The sequence below is a fragment of the Eucalyptus grandis genome, chromosome 7 (assembly GCF_016545825.1).
Source record: "Eucalyptus grandis isolate ANBG69807.140 chromosome 7, ASM1654582v1, whole genome shotgun sequence".
Classification (NCBI taxonomy): domain Eukaryota; kingdom Viridiplantae; phylum Streptophyta; class Magnoliopsida; order Myrtales; family Myrtaceae; genus Eucalyptus; species Eucalyptus grandis.
The window spans coordinates 47,785,036-47,808,255 of NC_052618.1; the positions used below are offsets into that span (position 1 = coordinate 47,785,036).

General features: G+C 37.9%; 2 protein-coding genes across 2 annotated transcripts; both read right to left on the minus strand.

The window, feature by feature from the left end:
- Window positions 1-2,437: 2,437 nt before the first annotated feature.
- Window positions 2,438-4,037, minus strand: LOC104453878 (universal stress protein PHOS32). The gene is made up of 3 exons (XM_010068511.3): window positions 3,540-4,037; window positions 3,341-3,432; window positions 2,438-2,903 (listed from the first exon to the last, which is right to left on the minus strand). The coding sequence occupies exons 1-3, from the start codon at window positions 3,862-3,864 to the stop codon at window positions 2,601-2,603; spliced, it is 720 nt and encodes a 239-aa protein (XP_010066813.2). The 5' UTR covers window positions 3,865-4,037; the 3' UTR covers window positions 2,438-2,600.
- Window positions 4,038-10,882: 6,845 nt separating this feature from the next.
- Window positions 10,883-17,132, minus strand: LOC104453879 (agamous-like MADS-box protein MADS2). Its single transcript, XM_010068513.3, has 8 exons — window positions 16,554-17,132; window positions 13,289-13,373; window positions 13,063-13,124; window positions 12,845-12,944; window positions 12,599-12,640; window positions 12,461-12,502; window positions 11,617-11,753; window positions 10,883-11,342 (listed from the first exon to the last, which is right to left on the minus strand). Exons 1-8 carry the CDS (start codon window positions 16,736-16,738, stop codon window positions 11,252-11,254), a joined length of 744 nt encoding a protein of 247 aa, XP_010066815.1. The 5' UTR covers window positions 16,739-17,132; the 3' UTR covers window positions 10,883-11,251.
- Window positions 17,133-23,220: the final 6,088 nt, after the last annotated feature.

A 23,220-nucleotide genomic window follows, 5' to 3' on the forward strand; every position in this document is an offset into this window, starting at 1 on the left:
GATCAATTTCAATCTCAAATCACCAATGTGTGATGAGTGATCATGTGCATGTGCAGACAAAAATTTAACAATCGATAGTCAAAGCATTAAATGAATTTATAAAAAGAAATAGAGAACCTGAGATGCAAGGAGCCAGCAAAGCAAAGTCCCGTGATCAAATGCCAAGACACCTGTTAACTATAGATCAAAGACAAAGATTACAGTGGTATAATATACATATATATGTGTGTGCGTGAGACCTATATGTAATCTAAATTTTTTTCTATCCTTTCCAATTTACCACTAGCCGTTCAATAATAATGCGATCTACAATTACGACCATGTAAGATGCGATTTTTTTTTTTTTTGTATATATATTTTTTATGACATGTAGATGAGGCATGCACTTATATATGGAACTTACACCCTACTCAGGGAAGATTCTAGTAATGCAAAATGATCCATGTGCACCAATTTGACCTAAATTATCATCCATCTTCTAATTCCTCCCTTGATCGTATAATTCCAGCACGACAGCTTCACGAATCAATGTCATCGCGTTGCTCAAAGACGATAAGGCATGGGACATGAAGAAAATTAAGAATTTTGTGATCAGATGGTTACCGAATCGTAGATCCGTGGTGTCGACGCTTGGACTTTCATGAATTGGTAACGACGATGAAAATAGCTGACTCGTGGCGACGTGACTCCGGTGAATGGCGGCGGCGTGTGGGCTGAACAGGAAATCGGCGACGTCGAAGAGATTGTGAGGACACCGGCTAGTACCATGGGGCAAGGAAGTGGCGCCGGGCTTGCCGGTTGAGCCGAACACTGCGGCGAGCGACACCGGCACACTGGATAAAAAACCGGTGGAAGCATAGGGATCTCGCCAGGGACGGAGGACCGAGCGCCGGTGATGCCGGTCTGGGAAGTCAAGGAAAGCACGGCGGCTAGGATCCCAGGACTGGTGGGCATTCCGAAGTGGCCGTGAATGCTGTGGGCCGGCTGACATCGGGACTGAAGGTGCCGCTCGGGGACGACAGTGGCAGCGATAAGCTAGGCAGCGGTGGCGGCGGCGACACGAGAGAAACACAGCGGTCTCGCGGGGGCCGCAACGCCGGAGGCCACGGCCATCGTCAGGAAAAGCTATCTCGGATACGAATCCTTTTCTTTGGCATGAGCGTATGTTGGTTTTGTATATTGGTTTTCCTATCTTTAATCTCTTCAAGCACATGACTCCCTTCCTTTCCTATTTTGAACCCCCAAAGAGATTATATCATATCTTTCTCGATAGGAAGATCTTTTATCATCACTTGCGATTCAAATCGTGACAGTACCAAATTAAAATTACTCTCGATATTTTCCCTCGGCATTCCTCCAGCTCGAGATTTTCAGCCCCTTCTAGGAGAACCGTGGGTCGACTCCAATTTTCCACTTCGTGGGCTTAGTTAAGCTCGAATCTGCGTGCATCGGTCTGTTAACTCTTTGATGCCGTTATATAGACTTAATTAAAACGCTCCAAATAACTATATGCAATTTAACTAATGTTTTTGTTTAGGAGCCTAGATCGATCCCTAATTTTTCTATTTAATGAATAACTAAGGTCGCCAAAATTTAGGTATGAATAAAATATGAAAAACTTTAAAAAAAAAGGAAAAGGGAGAGGAAAAAAAGATAGAAGAGCTCGTGGACGGAGAAGTGGCTTCTTTTCTTAAAGTACTAAGGCGAAAAAAAGTAGGGGTGAGTATGGTCTGGGTAATAGTTTTCACCTTAGAATCAGAGTCGTTCACTAATGATTGATTTTGAAATATTAGAATCAGTTCTCACCTTAGAATCGAGTCGTTCACTAATGATTGATTCCGAAAATTAGAATCAGGTGAAAGGAAGTAGGAAGAAGCAGAAAAGTTTAGTAAAAAATCTTTTTTATATTTCTTCAATTCTCCCCATTGTACACTACTCTATAATTATAATACAAGATGTATACTGCAATGAAATATTTTACAAATCAATCTTAATCTCAATCTAATCTCTAATTGATTTAGTGCATAATTATGAACAAAATGAATTCTCGGACATATCTTTTGGATTCTCAAGCATATCTTCCAAGAATCACCAATTGATTCTATAGACCCACTCAGAAACTGGTCCTTAATCTCTACGAAATTGCATTTGTCGATTTCCTCCCCCATCCCCTCAAATTATAATGCAACCTGCTCAATGATGAACCCCATTGCCTTGCCATTGTCCTTTCCTTGGCCATAATTTGCCCCCAGGCCACCCCCATGTGTGAAGGACCAGCAGTCCCAGAAAAACCTTTTTTCACAGCCGACAACTGCACACGACTTAGCCAGTAATGGTCGCGCTTTTGGAGGTCGTTTGGTACCGTCTTTACCCTAAAGCAGCTGGAGCTGTGAAGAATGTTTTTGTAGCTTGGGAAAAAGTTTCTCGCCACAACCCCTTTTTTTTTTTTTTTCTCGAACAACCTCCGAGACCGAAACGTGGTTCGCGTTTTGATAACTTTAGTATGTACATAGTATATGAATTGGGGAGTAGAAAGAGAAGAAAGAACATTTTCGACATCGAGGGCCCATAAACAGAGTGAAAGAAACGGTAGATTCGATTCAAGCGAGGAGCCAGAAATCCTTCTGGCGCTTGGTGGTAATCAGGTAGCCGCCGAGCTTCTTGCTCTTCCGCCTCACGGCGATGGCCATGCACTCGGCGTTCTGGATGCAGTACTCCACGACCCCTCCGCCGGCGGCGCCGCCGCCCATTCGGTTCCCTCCGACCCACATCATCAGCAGCCTCCAGCTTATCGACCTCTTCTTTTGGCCCATCACCAGCAGGGATGCTCCGCTCTTTCTTGCCTCCTCCAGGATCTTTGGACCCTTCTCTTTCCCTTGCACTAACACCGTCTCGATTTGCACCTACAAAAACCCAAAAAACATGTATACCAATTCGAAATTAATATCCAACAGATGCAGTTAACTAAACAAGGAATGCTCCTAGGTGAGAAAAACTACTGCTTTGAGTTCACTTATAAAAAAAAGGAGGAAGTGAACCCCACGATGAGGTGGGATGAGAATTATGCACATTTGTTTATGCTCTTGCTTTCTTTTTTCCCCTCATCATCATAACTCGAAGAAAGCATCAAAAGCAAGTGAAACTAGAAAGAAAAATGAATATGAAAATGCAGGGTACAATGGAGAGAAAGAGGACTTATATTTCCCTCAAGGACATGAAAATTAGTGAAGAAAGCATTCTAAAAAAATGCACAAGATCATTTAAGAAAGGGAGAGAGCAAATCTTGCTTTAAAGGATTGTAAGCAGAGTTCTTGAGTGAGTTACGATTATAATTACCCACCTCAGGTCTCTTTAACTGGCACATATTCTTCAGGGACTGAACAAGCTGGTAAGCCCTTGGAGCTGTCTTTTGGTTGCACTCTTCACTGGTTCCTGCATTCATTCAAACCAACATATTTGCTTCAAAAATCCCTCATCAAGACATGTGTGCTCACACGGAAATAAATCCCAGAAAGAACTTGTGCATGAAGAATTCAGACCTTGTTGAGCCGGTTTGGCCACGTGCAAAAGTATCATGGTGTCCTGGCTCTGAACTGTGTGAGACAGAGCCCACTGGAGAGCTCCCTTCGCTTCGATGCTTGAATCCACCACGATCATAATCCGCCGCCCCGTCGCCTGCCCAGGTTTCTCCCCGTTCCCGGGCTTCTCTTCCTCAACACTGCCACCCTTCAGATTTTCTGTCTTTTCATCAGGCTTGATGGCATTTGGTTCTGGCTTTGATTGTAGCGGAGGCGATCGGACTCTCACATGAGGCCTGATCCTGTTGAGGCAGAATCCCGGCAATCTCGCTCCCGTCCTCCCCATTTTTCCTCAGGTGCAAATGTTCAGGCGAGATACACCAAACAGAAAGACGCTGAAAGCTAAATCTGTACAAATGCTGCGCCGATTCTTAGAGGTTGGTCTCGGCCAAATTTTTCACAACCCTGCTCTGCTTTTATTTTCTCCTCATCCCTCGTTTCTTCTCTGCCCTTTTGGGCAATCTAATCATGCTGGTTGCTTTGTTGCTTTAAAATTTATCTTGTGGGGGCTCTTCCTGAACGTGCCTGTCATGAATCTGTAGGGCCAGGACCCCTTGGACCAGCAATCCCAGCTCAAAGTGGCTTTTTCTTTAGAACTAGTCATAATCTCGGGTGGTTAAGTAAGCTTGATTTGCTCTGTGGTCTTTCTTTATGTTTCTGATGATGTCATCGAAGCATGTTGAATTGCGTTTCTTTTCTTTTCTTTTCTTCTGTTTTAATCAAGAACAGCTTTTACTTTCTGGAGGGAGAATATGTGAAGGCCACTGTATGCAATTTGCTCTTCTTTTGCTCTACACAAACGTGAAATTCGATGTCAGAAACATTTATCTGGCTAGGACAGAATTACTTTCTGAGAAATCACGCCGTCAATTATGCATTCACAGTAATTGCAAGAACCAAACTGACAATTCGATTAAAAAATTTTCACTTTGATCTGCAAGCTGGTGCCTCACTGATATCTCTGGATCATTTAAAATATTCATGGAAAATGTATAGAATTAGGCTTCTGGTAGCTGGAAAAGAAAAAGAACCAGCTGCATAATGTGGGACAATTCATTTTTCCTTGAATATGTGTGGGGCATTTGCAGAGTTTATTGTATTAAAATGGGTATATTGACTTTTTCTTGACCAACCATGAGGGAGAGTAGCATTACTCTCACCCTTTTTTTGGTCGAATTACTCTCACCTTCAGCTGCTCCCTTTTTCATGCTTTTTCCCCTAGAAGAAAGTGTTTTTGTGTATTTTTCCTATATTTTATGCATTGAATGATAAAATACAGTATGTTCTAATGCACTATGTATGAGAATACATTAAATTTGACTATTGCCAGATGTGCATGCATTGTTAATTTCTTACCATGTAGCAACAAAGCGTAAAATACAATGATAGCAAAGACAATAATTTCGATAGTGCCCCCAAGGGGAAAATTACCAAAAAAGTTCAAACCTATTGTACTCGTATATATTTAGTCCTAAACTTTTTTAATTTGGTCAATTTAATCCTAAATATTTTGACAATTTGTTAATTTAATTACTTTGGCCAATTTTTGTTGGAAATCTTAACATGGATGCCAACTATGTTACATATGATGTATGGTGCTGACTTGGAAATTTTTTTATAATTTAAAAAAAAAAATTATAATTTTTTTCTTTTCTTTATTTTTTTCTTTAATTCCTTACCAAGTTCGGCGATGGTCGCCAGCCACTAGGCAAGGACTGCAACCCTTGGCCACAGCTAGTGTTGAGCTTAGAAGGAAAAAAAAAAGGAAAAAAGAAAAAAAAAAAGAGAAAAAAAAAACAAAAAAAAAATTAGAAAAATTCTTAAAACTGTTTATGTCAACACCAACCGTACCACTTAGGACGGCTGGCATCTATGTTAGCAATTTTCGGCCAATTTTAGCCAAAATGATTATATTAATAAATCGTTAAAAAATTTATGATGAAATGTTTAGGACTGAATTGATACAAGTACAATAAGCTTATGATTTATTTGTTAATTTCCCTAGCCTCGTGTTACATCAAACAAAATCGCCATACATCATCTTGATTCGTAAGACTACCACAATTCTTAATTGTGCAATGATAGCCAAATAGGGCCGAGGTTGGAGATTAAGGGTTAAATCACATAAAAGCATCAATAATCTAGGGGCAAAAAGTTACATAAAGCATCTATTGCTCCTTTTCTTTTTTCAAGCGGTACCTTCTTGAACACTCCACACCAATATAGGCCCAACATCTTTAAAATATGGAGAAAGGGCAATAATCACGTCCAAGTTAAGTATTAATTTCCAGCTAGCTCTTAATATATTTATTTACCCTTTTATGGAAAATAAAAGAAAATTGAGTTGTTTTTATTATTATTATTATTATTATGTAACCTGCTTGCAGAATAAGCAAGCATACACAATACCAAATAGTAGCTGGCACACTTAAAGAGTCATGATGGTTCGTAGGGAAACATGCCACTTGTTAAGAGAATATCAAAAGCATACCCAAAATAAGAACCTCTCGTTGGCTATCATTATATTCTCTTCCAGAAAAAGGGCACACCCCTAATTAACGTTTCAAAAGAATCTTTGCAAAATCGATTCTGTACTAAATATTTGAATCTCAATTGGTCATTTCATATATACCCATTGAATAATCAAAATATAAATTGATGATTCTACTTAATCTCTTACATACTTCAATTTTAACAATCAAATCTTTTCTTTTTTTAATCTTATATACAACCTTACCAAAAAGAAAGAAAGATAAATCTTCAAGCACTTTTCTTTTTTCACACGCGCATGCGTGCATATATGTGTAATGTCTTTATATTGTATCTTTAATTTCAATTTGAAAATTAATTAATCAAATATTTTTCAAGAAGGGAATTTTGTAAAAATCTATTATATATCAAATTTTGCATACGCACAATGCGTGCAAACATTTGCCAGTTAACATAATATCAAGAAATTGTACACATACGTATGGAAAGAGAATAAAATTTCGTAGTTAATTTTTCTTGTAAGGTCATGTTAGAAAAGTCTCAAAATTTAAAATTAAGATACGATATAGAGAAGATAAAAATTATTAATTTACAAACTTGTGCATTGTTGGACTATTAATATATTCTAATTGAGAATATCTTTTTGGGGTTAGAAGATTGTAATCCCTTAAAAATAGGAAATCCTCTTTGTTATATAAGATAGTATAGATGAAGTGGTCAATCTCTTTACATATCTTAATTTTTCCTGTTTTTATAATGACATTATCATATATTATTCATGATTTCTTAAGGCTGGATTTGGAAGAGAAGATAGGCTTAATAATCTCTTAAACCGGGCTCAATCAATTCCAGAAACATATCAATGACTAACCATATGCACATAAACCATAACCAATCGAAATTTCAAGATTCATTTGATTTTTCCTATTGACTATAGGCTCTCGAAAATTCAATACCAAATGGAACCCGGATTACACGACGCGATTAACCATATAGTACCAAAATGCTTTGAAGGAAAGAAAGAGAGGAAAATCTCCGAATGGCGAAATCCAAGATGCTCTCCTAGTTCATTATGCAAATGCAATGCACCACGTTCATGGGAACTATGTCAATTGATGAAGAAGGACGATATTCCCATTTTACAAAGGTGGATGAACCAACCACTCTCTTTGACTTTTCTCGAGAAGATGACCAAATTCCAATCGACAACCAAAAGAGGGCTTTCATGGTTTCGCTAATGATTCCCATAAGGCTAGCCAACCGAGGCCTCTCGACTGCTTTCCTCGAAGTAAAAGGAGAGAGAAAAAGGGGCTTTTGGAAAAGGGCTCGACAGGACCCGTGCAAATCATCTTTAACCAGGTCTAATCAGATCTATCTCAACATCTCTACATGTCTAATCTAATTGGTGAGCAAACCAGTAAAAACATATCTCATCAAAAATAAAATATTTCGCGATTTTAATATTACCGTCTCCTCTAATCTTCAAGATATAGCTTGTGGATGAATTGTTCATGTACGCATAGGAGTTGATGGATTATGGACATGGGATATATGTCGAAGCTTCTTGACGTACTCCTCAACATCTAGCCCTCAAGAACAAAGTATTTCTCGGTATGAACATGTTACAATCATAACTTTCTTCCACATCAAGAATGATACAACAACTGTATTGATAGTTAAATTTTGGCAATCCCCATCTAGTCAATCATTGCGTAAGAAAATTGCGGATTGATCCCGACCCTCGAATAAAAATATTAATTAAATTAAATATAGACATTGTCAGGCATTTTAATGAAGCCAATATAATTGCGTTGGAGTTAACTTAAGTGAGGGAGGTTCTAAGCTTAATTGAATTAATTAGGCTAAGCTCATTGTAAAATTCGGCCAAGCCCTTTAATCCGACATATTGGCCGAAATTTGTGTACGGGGAGTGCCGAGGTGGAAATATTAAATAATTGAAGTTAAACTTGGGGAGTAATTAAACTTGGTATCATCACAAATAGATCATGAGATAATAGGAGAGTTTATCTATTGTTAAAGATAGGGTGTATCTCCTATTTGTAATGACATGGAATTGATGCAACTAATCTATAAAACAGCTAGTAGTGATCCTACTAAATCTTATATGCATGTTTAGACTCATATATATTATAGATTGCATGTCACGCTAGATTAGTTCATAATTTTTGCCCATCATTAAAATAACATGTTGTTAGTTCATTAATCCACGCTTGTTAAACTTAGATTAAAATTGCATAAAATTTAGTTTAAAAAACCAGAAAAACCCAAAAAAGAAGTAGTTAAAATTGCATAATCGTTTATAAGTCATGTTTAGGACATGCGTGCATTTATTGGGCTTTTGCCTACTTGAGATATTTATGTTCTTGCCTATCTCCAGCAATTTATTTGTCACTTCATTGAGTGTTAAATTCTTATTTATCAAACTTATGTTAGTGGTTTAAGTTTAAAATTGACCATGACTGCATGCAAAAATACTTTTGAAATAAGAGAATGTATCAAAATGACCTTAGATTTTTCTAGCATAACAAGACCTTATATTCACGAATCTCTAATTCGCAGAAGTAAAATAATCTTTCATACTTTGCTTAGGTGGCTAATCGACCCACAATAACATATCGGCGACAACTCCTAATTGGCATGTTAAATTAATAAAATCGAGACCCCAAAGTTACGACTGATATGTGCTAAGTCTTTGGACTTAGTAATCTCATTAGTTTTCCTTTGGGTGGTTCACCTTTGGAAAGGTCGCACTAGGGTGCTGCCTTCTCTAACTTGACTATTACTAAAATTGATTGATGATTTTTTTCACTCGCCCTTTTGACACGGGCCTATACTTGCTCGGCAACGAATAGCCTGTGCCGCATCCAACATCATCTTTGCGCTGAACCAGCCATGCTACCTCATTATCGTGCCCAAAAGCAATATAACAATTGACTTGTGCTCATAAAGAGAGTCGGGTCAGCTCTCGTCTAACTTGCGCTCGGACGGCCTAACCAATCTTAAGTACAAAAAGATACTACAACCCGAGCTCGTAGCACAAATTTTTAACACTACTCCACCAACTTAGCTGTATCTTTTCGCTTCCATGCATGACTCTTCAACTTCACCCTTGATACTTAAAACCGCATTCTTGGTTTACGAAAGAACCTTAGATCGTGGCATACGCATTACACTATGCATTGATGCTTAGTTATTATTAATCTTGGTAAGTTTCCCAGTAGCAACTAAGTTTTCTAGTTATCATGCTATATCTTTCAAAAGTTGTTAAGGTAACCAAGTCTAGATAATATGGAAATTACTGAACAAGAGAGATTTTCGAATAGATTTAAAACGTTTGAGAGACGTACAAGAACTACCATATTTGTTGTGCTTCACTTGTCAAGATACGATTTTGCCCATATTATGGGCCCGTTTGGTTCGGCTTTGGGGGAATGTCCTTGGGGAAATGCAAAGGCCTTTAGCCTAAAGGGGTTTGGCGAAATGCAAATACTGTTTGGTAAATTAAAATTGAAAAGATGCTTTGAGATGCAACTTGGGGAAAATACTGTTTGGTAAACACATATATTTGGAAAGTCTTTTCATGTGTTAATTTTAAAATTTTGCAACTTTAATTTTTTAAAAATCAAAATTAAAAATCAATGACCTTAACTTTTATATATTTTTTTCAAGGGTGGTGGCCGTGAAGGCGACGAGCGCTCAAGGGCAGTGGTCGTGAAGATCGTAGTGTGAGGAAGGGAGGTGAAGGGCGGCGAATGTGAGGGTTGAACACAAACGATCATGAGGTAGAGAGAGGCGTGAGAGTGTAAAAAGAACAGAGGATCCGTGAGAGTAAAAGTGCAGGAGGCGTGAAAGCGTAAGGCTACGGAAAACATAGGGAAGAAGATGCTTTTAGGGTTTTCCATTTAGGAAATGGCAAAAATGGATTTTGGTTAATAAATGAAGACAAAATGGGCAACTGACATGTATTCATTAAACAAAGGAAATAGCATTCCAAGAATGCTATTGTCAAATGCACCTTAGAGCCTCCATTCCCTAAAGGCCTTTGAAGCCCCTTGGAGATGCAATTGCATCTCTCCAAAGCCCTCAAAAAATTGAACCAAACACCTTCAGCATTTGGCCAAAACCCTTTAGAGCCCCAAAGTCCCTTCCAAATGTTGAACCAAACAAGGCCTATAACTACACATCATGATGTGCGAAGACAACAGCGTGTCCCTCTCTTTTGCTTGTATTGGACTATCGAAGACTGAAAAATGAGAGTGTCCTTAGAACACTTGTTAAGCGTCACAGAATATGCTTTGCAAATGTAAAATTTTCCATTTGAAGTAACTAATAACTTTGAAGTAACTAATAACTTTCTTTAAACACGTAATTCTTTGGTGTTCCTTTATAAAATGTACGTCCTAGGCTAGCTAGTTCATCTTATGCTGTTATCATCAGAATTAAGTGGAAAAGAAGGAGATGAACAGACAAAGCATATTAATATAGCTTATATCAAAAGGCAACAATCTTGGGATAAATAATTCAAGATTGAGGTTAGCATTCGAATTCTAGGGTCTCGTAGGATCGTGATGAATCATGTGGTGGCTGATAAGAGTTCAACAAGTATTGAGTCATGAGAGAGCCACTGATATTTTGGAAAATTGGATGAACTTTGAAGTTCAGTTACAGAAATGAAGGCGACCTGAAAATCACTGGCCGGGGCATGATCATAAGCAGGTTCTTTGCTAGAATGAGGAACACAAGTTACCCCGGACTCACCAATAATTGGACTCGTAATTAAGCCAAAAACCCAATGGAAAAACAGGCTAAGAAATGGTAAAATGGATGAGTTATGCTTGTTCCAGGACATCAATTATGCCTTCACTTTACAGACCATTCGAAATTCCAAACACAGCAATCACAAAATAAGTCCTCCTAAGCTCTTATTGGCAACCCCAACTCATTTCTCATCAGTCACAGCGGGACTATTACATAGTAATTATATTCCAAGAACGACAAAATATACATTAGGCCATTCATTTTGTAAATTGCTCCTTGTTTGAATGGCCATTAGAGGCCATCTACAATACCAGACTTATTAATCTCCTCCAGGACGTCCAATACTTATATTTTGTGAACACACACCGTGGTTGGTCGTGAATTTAGAAGCAATTACATTGAAATCAAAGCATCCATCCGGGGATGTACCGAGTAGTGCCAGTTTGAGCTGAGCTTGCCAGGTTGTTCCGCTGCTCGGTAAACATAGGATTGAAACTGCATGACAAGAAATTTTCTTTAAAAAAGAACGTCAAGGAACTGTGTGCCAACATGCGTGAAGGATTTTCCGTTGCCGAGTGAAAAATTCTTCCCACGGTCAGCGTCAATGAAATTTACAAGAGTATGTTGGAGTTGAGATCAAATGTTGGACATAATAGTCGATCGACCAACGCTGCTTGTTAGGAAGTCGTTTATTTTCGAGTGGTGTGGTACACCATAAGTCTATGACAATAAACAATCTTTGGACTGAGGAAAATTGCTGAAACTTTACCCGAGCTGCGATGCATCATTATAGTTGAGGGGTTCAAAGTTATACTGCAACTGCGCAGCTTGATTGTTGTAAATCACGTTTCGGTCTCCTGCATTTGCATTCCACGACAATTGAAGCTCAGCATCAATCTCCTCTATCTGCCAAATCAGTTCACGTAACCACTGCTCAATTAAATCGTTTCTTGATAACATAACATGGCACTTATGTATTGGACTTAAGCAAGCGGAAACGAATCAAACTTGGCCATCAATTATGTTTATTCAAGCATGCTCAAATGCATTTTTTTTTTGCAATTATTTTAGGTAAGCACCATTTTAATGCAACTAATGAACTTTCTGATATACTCAAATTTGCATTATCCAGCACTAGGAAACGTATTGGTAAGGTGTACAAGTACTTGAAGACATGTACAAGCATGCGTGTGTGTGTGTGTGTGTCTACATATATAATACTATAATTGGTTGTGCACCCATCGTTATGGACACAGCCAGCTAGTTATTGGCAAAATATTGACGAATCATACAGTTATCTTGGTGCAACATTTATCATTCAACCACTTCGACCAATCATGGCGCTTTCCTAAAGACTAGAACTCTGAAGGAGCAAAGAGGTGGCTACACACACGTCTTTAGCAAAATGATATACGGTAGCCAATTGTTTAACAGAAGGAAGACAGAAAGATGTCACAGCAGAGAAATTGTGGACGGGCGAAGATCAACGAGACATTCTTTTATTGCAATGTGAAAGTACACAAGTGAACTGATCGTGCCATAACTTAGGGGAAAGTAAAATGTAACAACTTCTTACACTTTTACACTTCAGTAGAAGTTAGTATTACTGTTACCTTTCTTTTGAGGGCATTGTTGGCCTCAAGTAGCATGTCCTCCTGTGAATTAAGAAAACTAAGCTGATTACGTAGGACGTTCATACTGGTTGCAAATCGGCCACACCGAAAAACGAATATTAATTTTTATTTTTTTACCTTTTTGCGAAGTTCATCCACTTGGCCGAGCATGAACTTAGTCTGCTCACGGTATAAAACTAGAAGTTCAGATAGCATTCTCCATTTCCAGAGCAACTAAACTTTCAAATATCTAGACCAGCAAACATCTTATGGAGCTATAAGAAGTTTGTTGTTTTCAAAGCATGACGACTTTTTGAAAACGTGATTAAGGAAATCATAGATAACAAAATAAAAATGCGATAACACGATAATTTTTGGGAGTACCTTGGAAGACCTGATTTGCCTTAGGGACTTGTCCAACTTATCCTCCAGCTGGTCCAGATCCTTCATGTTTAATTCCACTAGGTCCTCCCCTAGAAGATTCCTGAGAAACGCCAAGCATTTAAATTTTCTCAAGGAAACTTCCTTAAATACTCGTTGAGTTATCTCTAGCAATACGAGCAAATAAATTATTTTCCCCACTAGATCGATGTTGCGCATACCTTTGTGCATGTTGCAGCGATTCAACTTTCATCTTCAATTCAACGTATTTTTGGTAACAGTGCTGCTTGTAATAAAGGACAGACACGAGAGATGCGTCAACACACTAATTCATCAAGAAACTTTTCCACTAAATGTCACGCAAAAACAATTGAATTATTGAAAGTAAAAAAGTCTTCGGATCAAGGTAGCCCTAAGGTAAAAATCGTAAAGACATCAAGGTAACACCTGAATCTTTTTCGGATCTTGGCTCGCTTCCATTTCCAGAACATCATAACTGCATCTTTGGTACTTCTCGATGGTCTCAGCCATGCTAGAGAAAAGGACCCAATTCATCAGCTTGAGATATTGCCTCGACTTTAAAGGCTTAGATATTTAGTGATCAGCAATTTTTGCACAATACAGAAGTTGCAATTGAGCAAGGAGGTTTGGCTTTTATAGCATTCAGAATCACATGGACAAAGAAAGAAGAGAAAATGTGATCGATTTTATTAGCTTTTGATTAAAGTGAACATAGAAAACCCATAATTTCTTTAAAACGTATCTAAAGTTCTATCACTTACAAAAATGAATGAATCAAAGTTATTTTCGTTATGAAAGAAAACATTTAGGTAAAGATTGTTGTTGATAGTGAAAGTATTTATTGTTTACTGATTTTTCTAAGCGATAAAAACAATCTTAGGAAAATGGTTTTGATATAATCCATTATCCATGAAACTAGCAAGCCCTAAGAGCCAAACAAAAGTAATATAACGAATCCATTCAAGAAGATCATCTTGGTAGAAGATTATGTGTTTCCTGCCTTCAACTCTACGAGGCAATTTTGTCATGCCCCATGTACAAGAGCCAAGCATTGAGCAATCAAACATTAAAACCAGCGATCGCGTATGTTTACATGTGACAACAATAACCATTGTCTACTTGACTAAACGTAAGACCTAAAATTTAACTCGTGATATTTTTTGACCATAGACACGCCTAAGATAAGTTGAAATGAAGATATGTACCAAATGGAAGGAAAGAAAATATTTCTTAATCACAAAGTTCTCCCTTTTTTCTTAAGAAATAACTCTCGTAGGATTCAATAGCCATAAATAGTTGGAGCTTCACTCTAACAGGAGAAACGGGTTAAGTAGTTGCTGCTCAACGCTCAATCTTTGTCTATGGAAATACTCCAAGTTGTTAGAGTCATGAACTAACGAGTCACAACAAGGCTTATTACTGACTTTGACATCATCACATTAAGTAGCCACGACACACGACACTTTCTCCGTGCATAGCGAATTCTACAACGTAAGACCTCCATCAAACCTAGTTGTAGTATTAAGTGAGATTGTCTGAGTCTTCACCAACCTGCAGATTATGCTTAGTTGAGACGTAAGGAGAAGCTGGGAAAACGTACACGAGATGCGTCACTCCATACGTCAGTATATACATAGTGATATATCCAATCCAATCATCTAAATCAAACCCAAAAATGTTTGTATGTAGCACGTTATAGTAGAGAGTTCTAAACAGCTTTTATTTGCACTTGCTAACATTTGTGTTAGGTCTGCTACTAAGGACGACTTACCTTTGTATGAAGAATAAGTATGCATTTCATCTAATGGTGCTAAGTGTTTTGATATTTGCTGTGAGCTTAATAGAGATATATATGATGAAGATAGCGAAGTTGTTGAGGTCTAAAAATAGAGTAACAAGGAAAAGGACCAAATGAGACAAACACTGCAGTAAGGTCTAAGGATTGAGATCACTAAACGAGAGGAAGAAAATCCAATAGATGAAGGTCAAGAACTAGGTGGAAACCAGGAGATAGGAACAGCAAAAATATCAAAGAAATAAAAAGTCGATATGTGGATATCTTTCATTTTCAATCATAGCAAAAAGCTTTGAATCTATAGAAGCACAAGATCATCTAAAACTAAAGAATCCTAGAAAAATAAGTAACTAAACAAACTGATCGTAAGAATATTAGAAGACATCAAATCCTGTCATAAAATGTAAAAAGTATACCAATGTTTAGTTGAATTCGCCCATTCTAAATCACCACGTCATAGTCCCATGTGAGATGACACTTACCGTCATCTTTGAGGAAAAAAGGTGAGGGAATTTACATCATCAGCATATTTATCTCGATAGACTTAGAATAAATGGCTAAATTTTCCTTAAAAGGAAGTTCAAACAACTAGCATCTTACTTTGGAAGCTCCTGTTGGCCTATTTGAGTCGGTGGACAGCAAATTGGGTCGAAACAAAAGCTAATAAGATTGCTCTTTTATCTTTGGAATATATTTACATGTAAGTGTATGTTTATGTCACATAATCATGTTTAAAATGTAATATGGCCCTCGAATAACTTACCGATTTCAGCTTAATTAATAGGCCTTAGTGTGTCCGCAATCACTTCTAAGGGGAAATGAAAAGCTTATGGTCCATCAGGTATGTATAGTAGCCTCTGTTAAAAGTGGGAATTTCATAGTACATGGAAGCAAACTAAAGGTGACCATCAAAAGCTTGAAAGATGGAAAAAGAATGACCGAAAAGCCGCGAGAAATTGTATCATAAAAACATCAACAAAACATTAGTATGACAAAGAACAAACGATGGGTAGATTTGATTAATCAGTGTCTGTTTTGACAAAGGAAAGACCACTTGCATGCTTAAACAAATTCGCAAGAGACCATACGGATGTAAGGATGCATCCAGGGTTTCTCCCCCATAAAACCTTTCGGCAAAAGCTGAGCAAAATATAAAAAAGAAATACAGTTGCAAGGGAAAAACTTCAAGAAAAATTATGAAAAGCTCTTCATCTGTGGTTACACTCAAGCTGCGAATTGCGATTGCTGGAAACACAAGCTATATAAGCATAACTTCGTTCTTTTGCCTGACAGTTCATGATTATACTGGAAAATGGTTTTTTTTTTTCCTTTTTCTGGGACATCCCACCACTGAATAGTAGGCAGAGGCAAAATCAAAGGCCTAGAACGACGATGCACCGCTCAAAGGAAAATTTGACAAGACAACACTCTTTTTACGCATGATTTTCGCAAGAACTTCTATAAGAAACATGCCGCTTGTTGTAATTCTGTAAGAGCGTTTCAGTTCCGTACAAGTTGTTAAACCGTGTGTATCTGCCGATGTATTGAAGGCCAGACACAGAGGAAGACGAGCAAAGCCCGCCTCTTAAAAAAAGAGAAGATCAGAAACCCCAGGAAGCAAGAAAACTGTGCGGCTGAAAGCTTTTTTTCATGGTGAACGGAAAGATCGCAAAAAGAGTCAAGAAACTGAAACCCAAAAAAGAAGAAAAAACAATAAATCGCCATCTCCTTAGGGCAGCACCAAGATCCAGATCACCAAGATCTGAGGGTTTCCCGAAAGAATTTGGACGAGAGAATTTAATGAAACAGTGTGATCTCAGTTCTGGGTTTCTCCCCCTGATGTCTCATCATAACATTAACGAGAAAAACAAGTGATAACATACAAATACGCGATACCTTGGGCCGCTACAGAATTCATGGAGCTTGCCGCGGCTGGAGAAGATGATGAGCGCGACCTCGGCGTCGCAGAGCACCGAGAGCTCGTACGCCTTCTTGAGCAGCCCGTTCTTCCGCTTCGCGAACGTCACTTGCCGGTTTATCTTGTTCTCGATCCTCTTCAGCTCCACCCTCCCTCTTCCCATATTTTTATCTTTTCCTTTTTTTTCTCTCGCTCGGAAAGGTCAAAAAACCCTCCTGATCAGTTATTCTAATTCTTAAAATAGAAGTATGACCATCAGTCTATTACCCCAAAACCCAACCCTTTCCTCTCTGATCTCTCCCTCTCTTAGACTAACGTAGGATTCCTTTTCTTGTGCTGTGAATCTGTTGTAGCACAATAAATGGTTTCCCTCTCTATCGCCCCCTCCTTCTTCTTAAGGAAACTCCTTCCTTTTCACTCCGTTCGTAGGTATCGGGTTTCTTATTGTGTACCAGACAGACCTCATTTCACAAGCCAGTTAGCCACAGAGAGAGAGAGAGAGAGAGAGAGAGAGAGATATTTGTTGTTTGCCGGTTAAAATAGCGTATCTAGAAACCCTCGGCACGATCCTTTCACATTTAGAAGCAACAGTGAACTCTTTTATTCTGGTGATAAGTAAACAGTGTACTTGTTCCAAGAGTAGTAGTGACTATTAACCGGCGAGGATTAATGTCCACACATGCTCAGGTATCCAAATTTACTGTAGATAGTACACATTGAAAGGGGTCAGACTAATATATAGTCCAAAAAAGATTTTTGAGTTGATTGAATAGGCATGAGCTGTCTATATCGTCCTTACACGAATTATTGATAACTTTATCGAAATAAGTGTCGCATAATTTAGTGGGATTATCGTCCTATAAAAATAAAAATATAAAGTTTTGGATTCAAGAATTCTTGAATATTTGCAATGAATGTGGAGTGTTTACCTAATGTTGGTGCTCACTTCATTGAATCAACCGGAAGAAGACAAGAAAAATAAAACTCATTCGGCAACGCAGTTCCCTCACAAAAGCAGGTCCTAACGAGCCATGGAATAGGAAAGAACGTAGGGTTTTCCTCTTGTGAAATGAATTGAAGGGATGATGCTGTGTCTTAATTAGTACAACACTTCCAGGAGAAAGGGTAGTTAAATTATCTTTCTACCAAGAAGGAAAAGAAAAAGGAAGGAACGGTTCAAATGATTCCTCGCTTCTTGCATTTTCAGATGGCTCCAAATCACTCTGTAATCATGCTAATAAGACAGGCTTTCTCGTTGTGGTGCGTGATGATGCCACTCTCGATCACGAGCATTGCCCTAACTAGCTACACGCAAGAGAGAATCATTGCACATGCGAGCAAAATCGTGATGCAGGGTTAACACTCCCATCCTCAAAAGCATCCGAGACACGGACCAGAGCAGTCCAATCACTCCCCTCCCGATCCGATGGCTCTGGGTGGGGGAGAAAGCTGGTCGGGAGATAAGGAAATGGTGTTGACGAGTAACGACACAACAGGGTTATCCTCCAAATTAAGAAAATCGAACCCGTCACGTCATGGGTTGAAGCTCCGTTAAGACAATTTCCCGTTAAAAAAGAGCCCCTCAATCTCTCCGTTTCTTCCTAACAAAAGAAATATCTCCGCTCCTAACCCTAACGGTGGTTAGCAAGGCATGATTGCGATGTGAATCGATCCTTATCACCACCCGAAAGTGCATCCCCCAAGGGCCAGGCTTTGCCATCAGGTGGGGTTAATCCTTTTGGAGGGGTCGCATCTTGCGTTCCATCAAAGTCCACAACGCACAAGCTTAGAGCGTCCCGTTGAAAGAAGATGCATCTTCCCTGCTCTTTTGGGGACGGAGGAGGCGACCCTGAAGGGCATGTCATGCCCGCACTTGTCATGAAAACAAAACCAGATGCGGACGGCCAAGATTCTCGTGCGTGTCGACCTCGGATTCGCTGTCGCGACTTAATGGCATGTGCTGATGAAGAATTAGCGACTGGTGGAGGCTCTTCGATCATTACAGCAGTTGAGCGGGTCTCGTAGAGTAGCCCCACGGGCTACGTGCACTGATGATGCCCAAGTTGACACGCACGTCGTCCGAGGAGGACGGTACCACGCCCCCGCTGGAAGACGATGCGGGTAAAAGATGGGGTCGCCCCCTGTGCGGCCGTACGCCCTCCCTCGATACGTGTCGAGTTCAGCCCCCGGTCCGTACGCTTTCCCCTCCTGGGGCCACTCCTTTTTCATTCCCCGCTCTCTCGTTTTCCTTTGCTAGTTTCTTTCTTTGGGCTTCTTTCCCTTTTTTCACACTTTATCTTTCCCCTCCCGAGTGGAAAAAGCAAAGGGGTGGAATTTTTAAAAAAAATACCAATGTTTCGTAGGTTACCACCAGCTACAGCTGGCGACTTCCTTGTATACTTCCCTCTCTTCCGACAACTCAGAAAAGAAAAGAAATCTGCGTTAGTGATTTCTGTTGAATATTTGAAAAAGTTATGACAACTAGGATCTTGCAGAGATTCGATCTAATTTCAGATTTCATATCTTTTGGAATATGTGTTATGTAGTTCAATTTTTTATTTTTGGTAGGAACTAAACTGGACCGAACCATTAAATAGCCCTCATCTATAGGTTATTCCCATGTACACACGTATTTTTAACATCTAATATTTTCTTACACACTTAAGTTAAGGACAAAAGTCACAAAAAACTTAAATTACATCATCTGTAATACATTTATCCTAAACTTTTTTTTCACACCAAAAATTTCAAACTTATACTCAAGTGACGCATTTCTCTCCGTTAAAGTTATGTTAATGAGAATCATTAAAAAATTGCCTACATGGATGTTAGCAAGTAAATGGTATTAATACGATGCCCATGTAGCTTAAGTGGCGTAAAAATTGATGTTATTTTAATTGAAAAATTATCTAACTGAACATTGATAAAGGGTCAATGTGTTATATACATACAAATCTGGGGTTTTTTTTTTATACCTAAAAAAATTTAAGATAATTGTGTTGCAATGGATATAGTAAGGGATTCTTAATGTCAGAATTTTTTTTTTTATGATAAATATGTCACAATGGATATAGTTTGAGGTAATTTGTGGCTTTTTCCATTAAAACAAAAATCAAATGCCCCAACTTATTTCGATCTAACCACTCTATTAAAAAGAAACAACACTATATTTTTTTATTTCATTTAAATTTAAAAAAAAATCATCTTGAATTAATGTCTTTATTGGGTGCAATTATTCACTTAATTGAATAAAAAATACTTTGTAAAGAATTAGTAATAATGAAAAGCAAAAGTAGAGCTAGCTTTTTGTCATGAAAAGAAACAAAGTTTAGTCCAAATTTCTTTGATAATTCGCTCTATTTGACCAAGACTTCTTTTGTCTTTGTTTTTTTGAAGAATTCATGCTTAAATTGTAAATGAGTTATTATCGGCCAATTTTTCATGGATGATTGAGGACCGAAATTCTATAATTTAGATTTTGTGTTATATGTTTTGAATTTTTATTGTTTATTTTATCAAATTTCTTTTACATGTTCGTCTTTTATGAATTATTGCTTCTTTTTTTTTTTGGTAATAGAATTATTGCTATTGACAAATAGATAATTTTCATTTTTGTTGTTGTGTTTACTTTCATTTTGCTTGACTAAAAATGAAATAAATAATAGGAATTTGTTTAGTTCCCATATAGATTTCGAGACTTGTGACATGGTAAGTGTCCTAAAGTAGATTGAAAGTTTCAAAAGCTGGAGAACCAATTCAACAGATAGGTTTTCATGTTTCTAATGGAACTTGAACCGACCCCTAGAACTGCTTGCCCCTATAAAAGGTATTAATTTGTAATGGTTTTGATAGCCATCAATTTATAACAATTTTCAATTTCATGTAAAAATTGATGAAAGAAAAACAACTCTTTCTTTATTTCACTTGCAAATTGTTACTTCGAACATAATCCAAAACAAAAACAAAAAAATTCTTTTTAGCTTCCATTTTCTTTCCTTTCTTTGTTAAGCTTTGCATACAAATTTGTTGTTCTCGTTTCCTTTATCATTCATCATAGTATAGAGGAAGCTATGTTGTGTCTTGAGAGAATAGCTGCTAGACATTGTACCAAGTTTCATACTCTAAAGAGCATAATTATTTTTAAGGATAGTGTTTGCTCGACTCAAACAGTTGATCTTTTTTTTTTCATCTTTTCCAATAATTTTGACATAATTTTCTCAAACCATAAAATGCATAATAAAGATTAGAATTATAACCATTAAGGATCCCACACCCCTGCGTAATTTTTACCCTAAATTAATTTTTCATCATAATAAAATTTAATTAAGTACATTCGTGATAAAATCTACTCTGTGCTTGCTTCTATCCAATGTAGTGTTGAATTTTTACGTAGAATTACATGTGAGCAGCAATTCATTTGGCATGGATCTAACATGGAAATTCAACATAAATGGCTCTTAGAATTGACGTTACCTTAGTGATTCAGGCTTGTTCGATGGACCTCAGTTCGACGAGGAAGAAAAGATCTTGGAAAGAGTCATGAAACTTAGGCCTTTTTTGGGCGACCATTTAGATTGTTGACAACGTATCCCTTCGCAGATTCTCCTTTACCTAATCTCCATTGAGTACCCTGGCCGTGGATAGCAACTCCTCTCCATTGTACCATCTTCGGCAGCTTTCCTTCGAAGGGAGAGCTCCCTTGGATTTCGAAAATCTGTCGAGATAATTTGCATATTCAATTTGGCCCCATTTAGCAATGTCGGTTTATTTCCTTCAAATTTGGCTTCCCATACAGTGCCATTTTTGTTGATTTCCATGCCGGATGCATGTTAGACGGGTTGCTTGTCCCGTGTGATTCCACGCTGGCAATTTAACCTTACACATTCCTCTTAGTCTCAATTTTAGGGATATTTTTTTTTTTGTTACTTTTCCCGAGAACCACCTAAAGTTCCAACTAAAAAAGTCATTTTTCATTATATTAATTGAACTGAAGTAATGTTAGGCGGCTCATTACTTCAACTAGTTCTCGTGTCCTTTGAATGGATCTCTTAATTGTTGGGAAGGTTGCCCAAAAGTAGTATATAAGGCATACCCAGTAAAACTTACAAATAAATCAGATAAAGAGATGGTAACTAAGTTTTTTTTTTTTTTTAGTGGAAAGATGGTTACTAGGGTTGTTGTTTCCTTTATTATATCATTTTAAGACCAAAATGGATCTATGATAATATCGTTTAAGATTTAGAGATGATTATGTGACGGTCTTTAATATACTATGAGAATAATAGTCTATTCTATACCACAAAAACTAAATTACAAATAATTATAAATTGTCATGGGACCAACTTCTTTAAAAATTTATAGCTCACAATAAACTGTTATTCTCACATTATCCAATGACTATTGTGCTATATGGCCCTAGGATTCATGGCTACACAAACCGTTGAGGGTATTTCTAAGATCCAAATTAAGACTAACTATTATTGAAACCATTGAATTCATGATATGGTAAACTAGCTCCTAGATGGGGAACTACTCCTTTGATGGGTGTCGCAATGGCCTTATTTGTAGTATTCCTATCTATTATTTTAGAAAATTACAATTATTCCATTTTACAGGACATAATTTCAATAAATTAGATTCACAAGAAACGTGAATGCTTAGCTTTTCAATACAAAATAAAGCATTTAGATTTCGGATTTAATCTAATTTTTTATTTTTATTTTTATATATCTATGTCGATCGACCAATGCTGCTTGTTAGGAAGTTGTTTGTTTTCAAAAGGTGGTTTACCCAAAGATGATAGTAAACAATCTCTGGACTAAGGAAAATTGTTGAAATTTTGCCCGATCAGCAGTGCATGTTATAGCTGAGGGGTTCAAAGTTATACTGCAACTGAGCAGCTTGACTGTTGTAAATCACGTTTCGGTCTCCCCCATCTGAGTTCTGCGACGATTGAAGCTTAGAATCAATCTCCTCTGGCTGCCGAATCAATTTGAGAAACCACTGCTTAATTAGATCGTTTCTTGATAGCATAGCACGGCGCTTCTGCATTGGATTTAAGTGGAAACAAAACACAATCGGCCATCAGTTATGTTCATTCAAGCATGCTTAGTCGCATTTTTTTTTTTGCTGTAGTTTTAGATTAATGCCATTTGAATGCAACTGATCAGCTTTCTGATTTACCCAAATTTGCGTTATCCAGCACTAGGAAAAGTATTTGTGAGATGTACAAGTACTTGAAAACACATACAAGGGTGCGCATGTACGTACTCGCAGACACTTACCTTTTTCACATCACATACCAGGGACTGGATGTACGCCTGTTTATTGGCAAACTAATCTTTAATACAATGGTTATCCGTCTTGCTAATAATGAACAATCACGGCGCTATCCCGAAAGACCAGAACTGTAACTAGTGGCGCTTCCTCACCAACTCTGAAGGAACAAAGAGGCAGACACACAAATCTTTAGCACAATGATATAAGGCCAGCAAATTGTTTTGAGGGGCGGAAGACAGAAAGACGTCATGTTGGAGAAAACGAGGATGGGCGAAGATCATCAAGACATTCTTTTACTGCAATGTGTAAGTATAGAAGTGAACTGATCGTGCTGCAACTTAGGGTAAAGTAATATGCAACTTTATA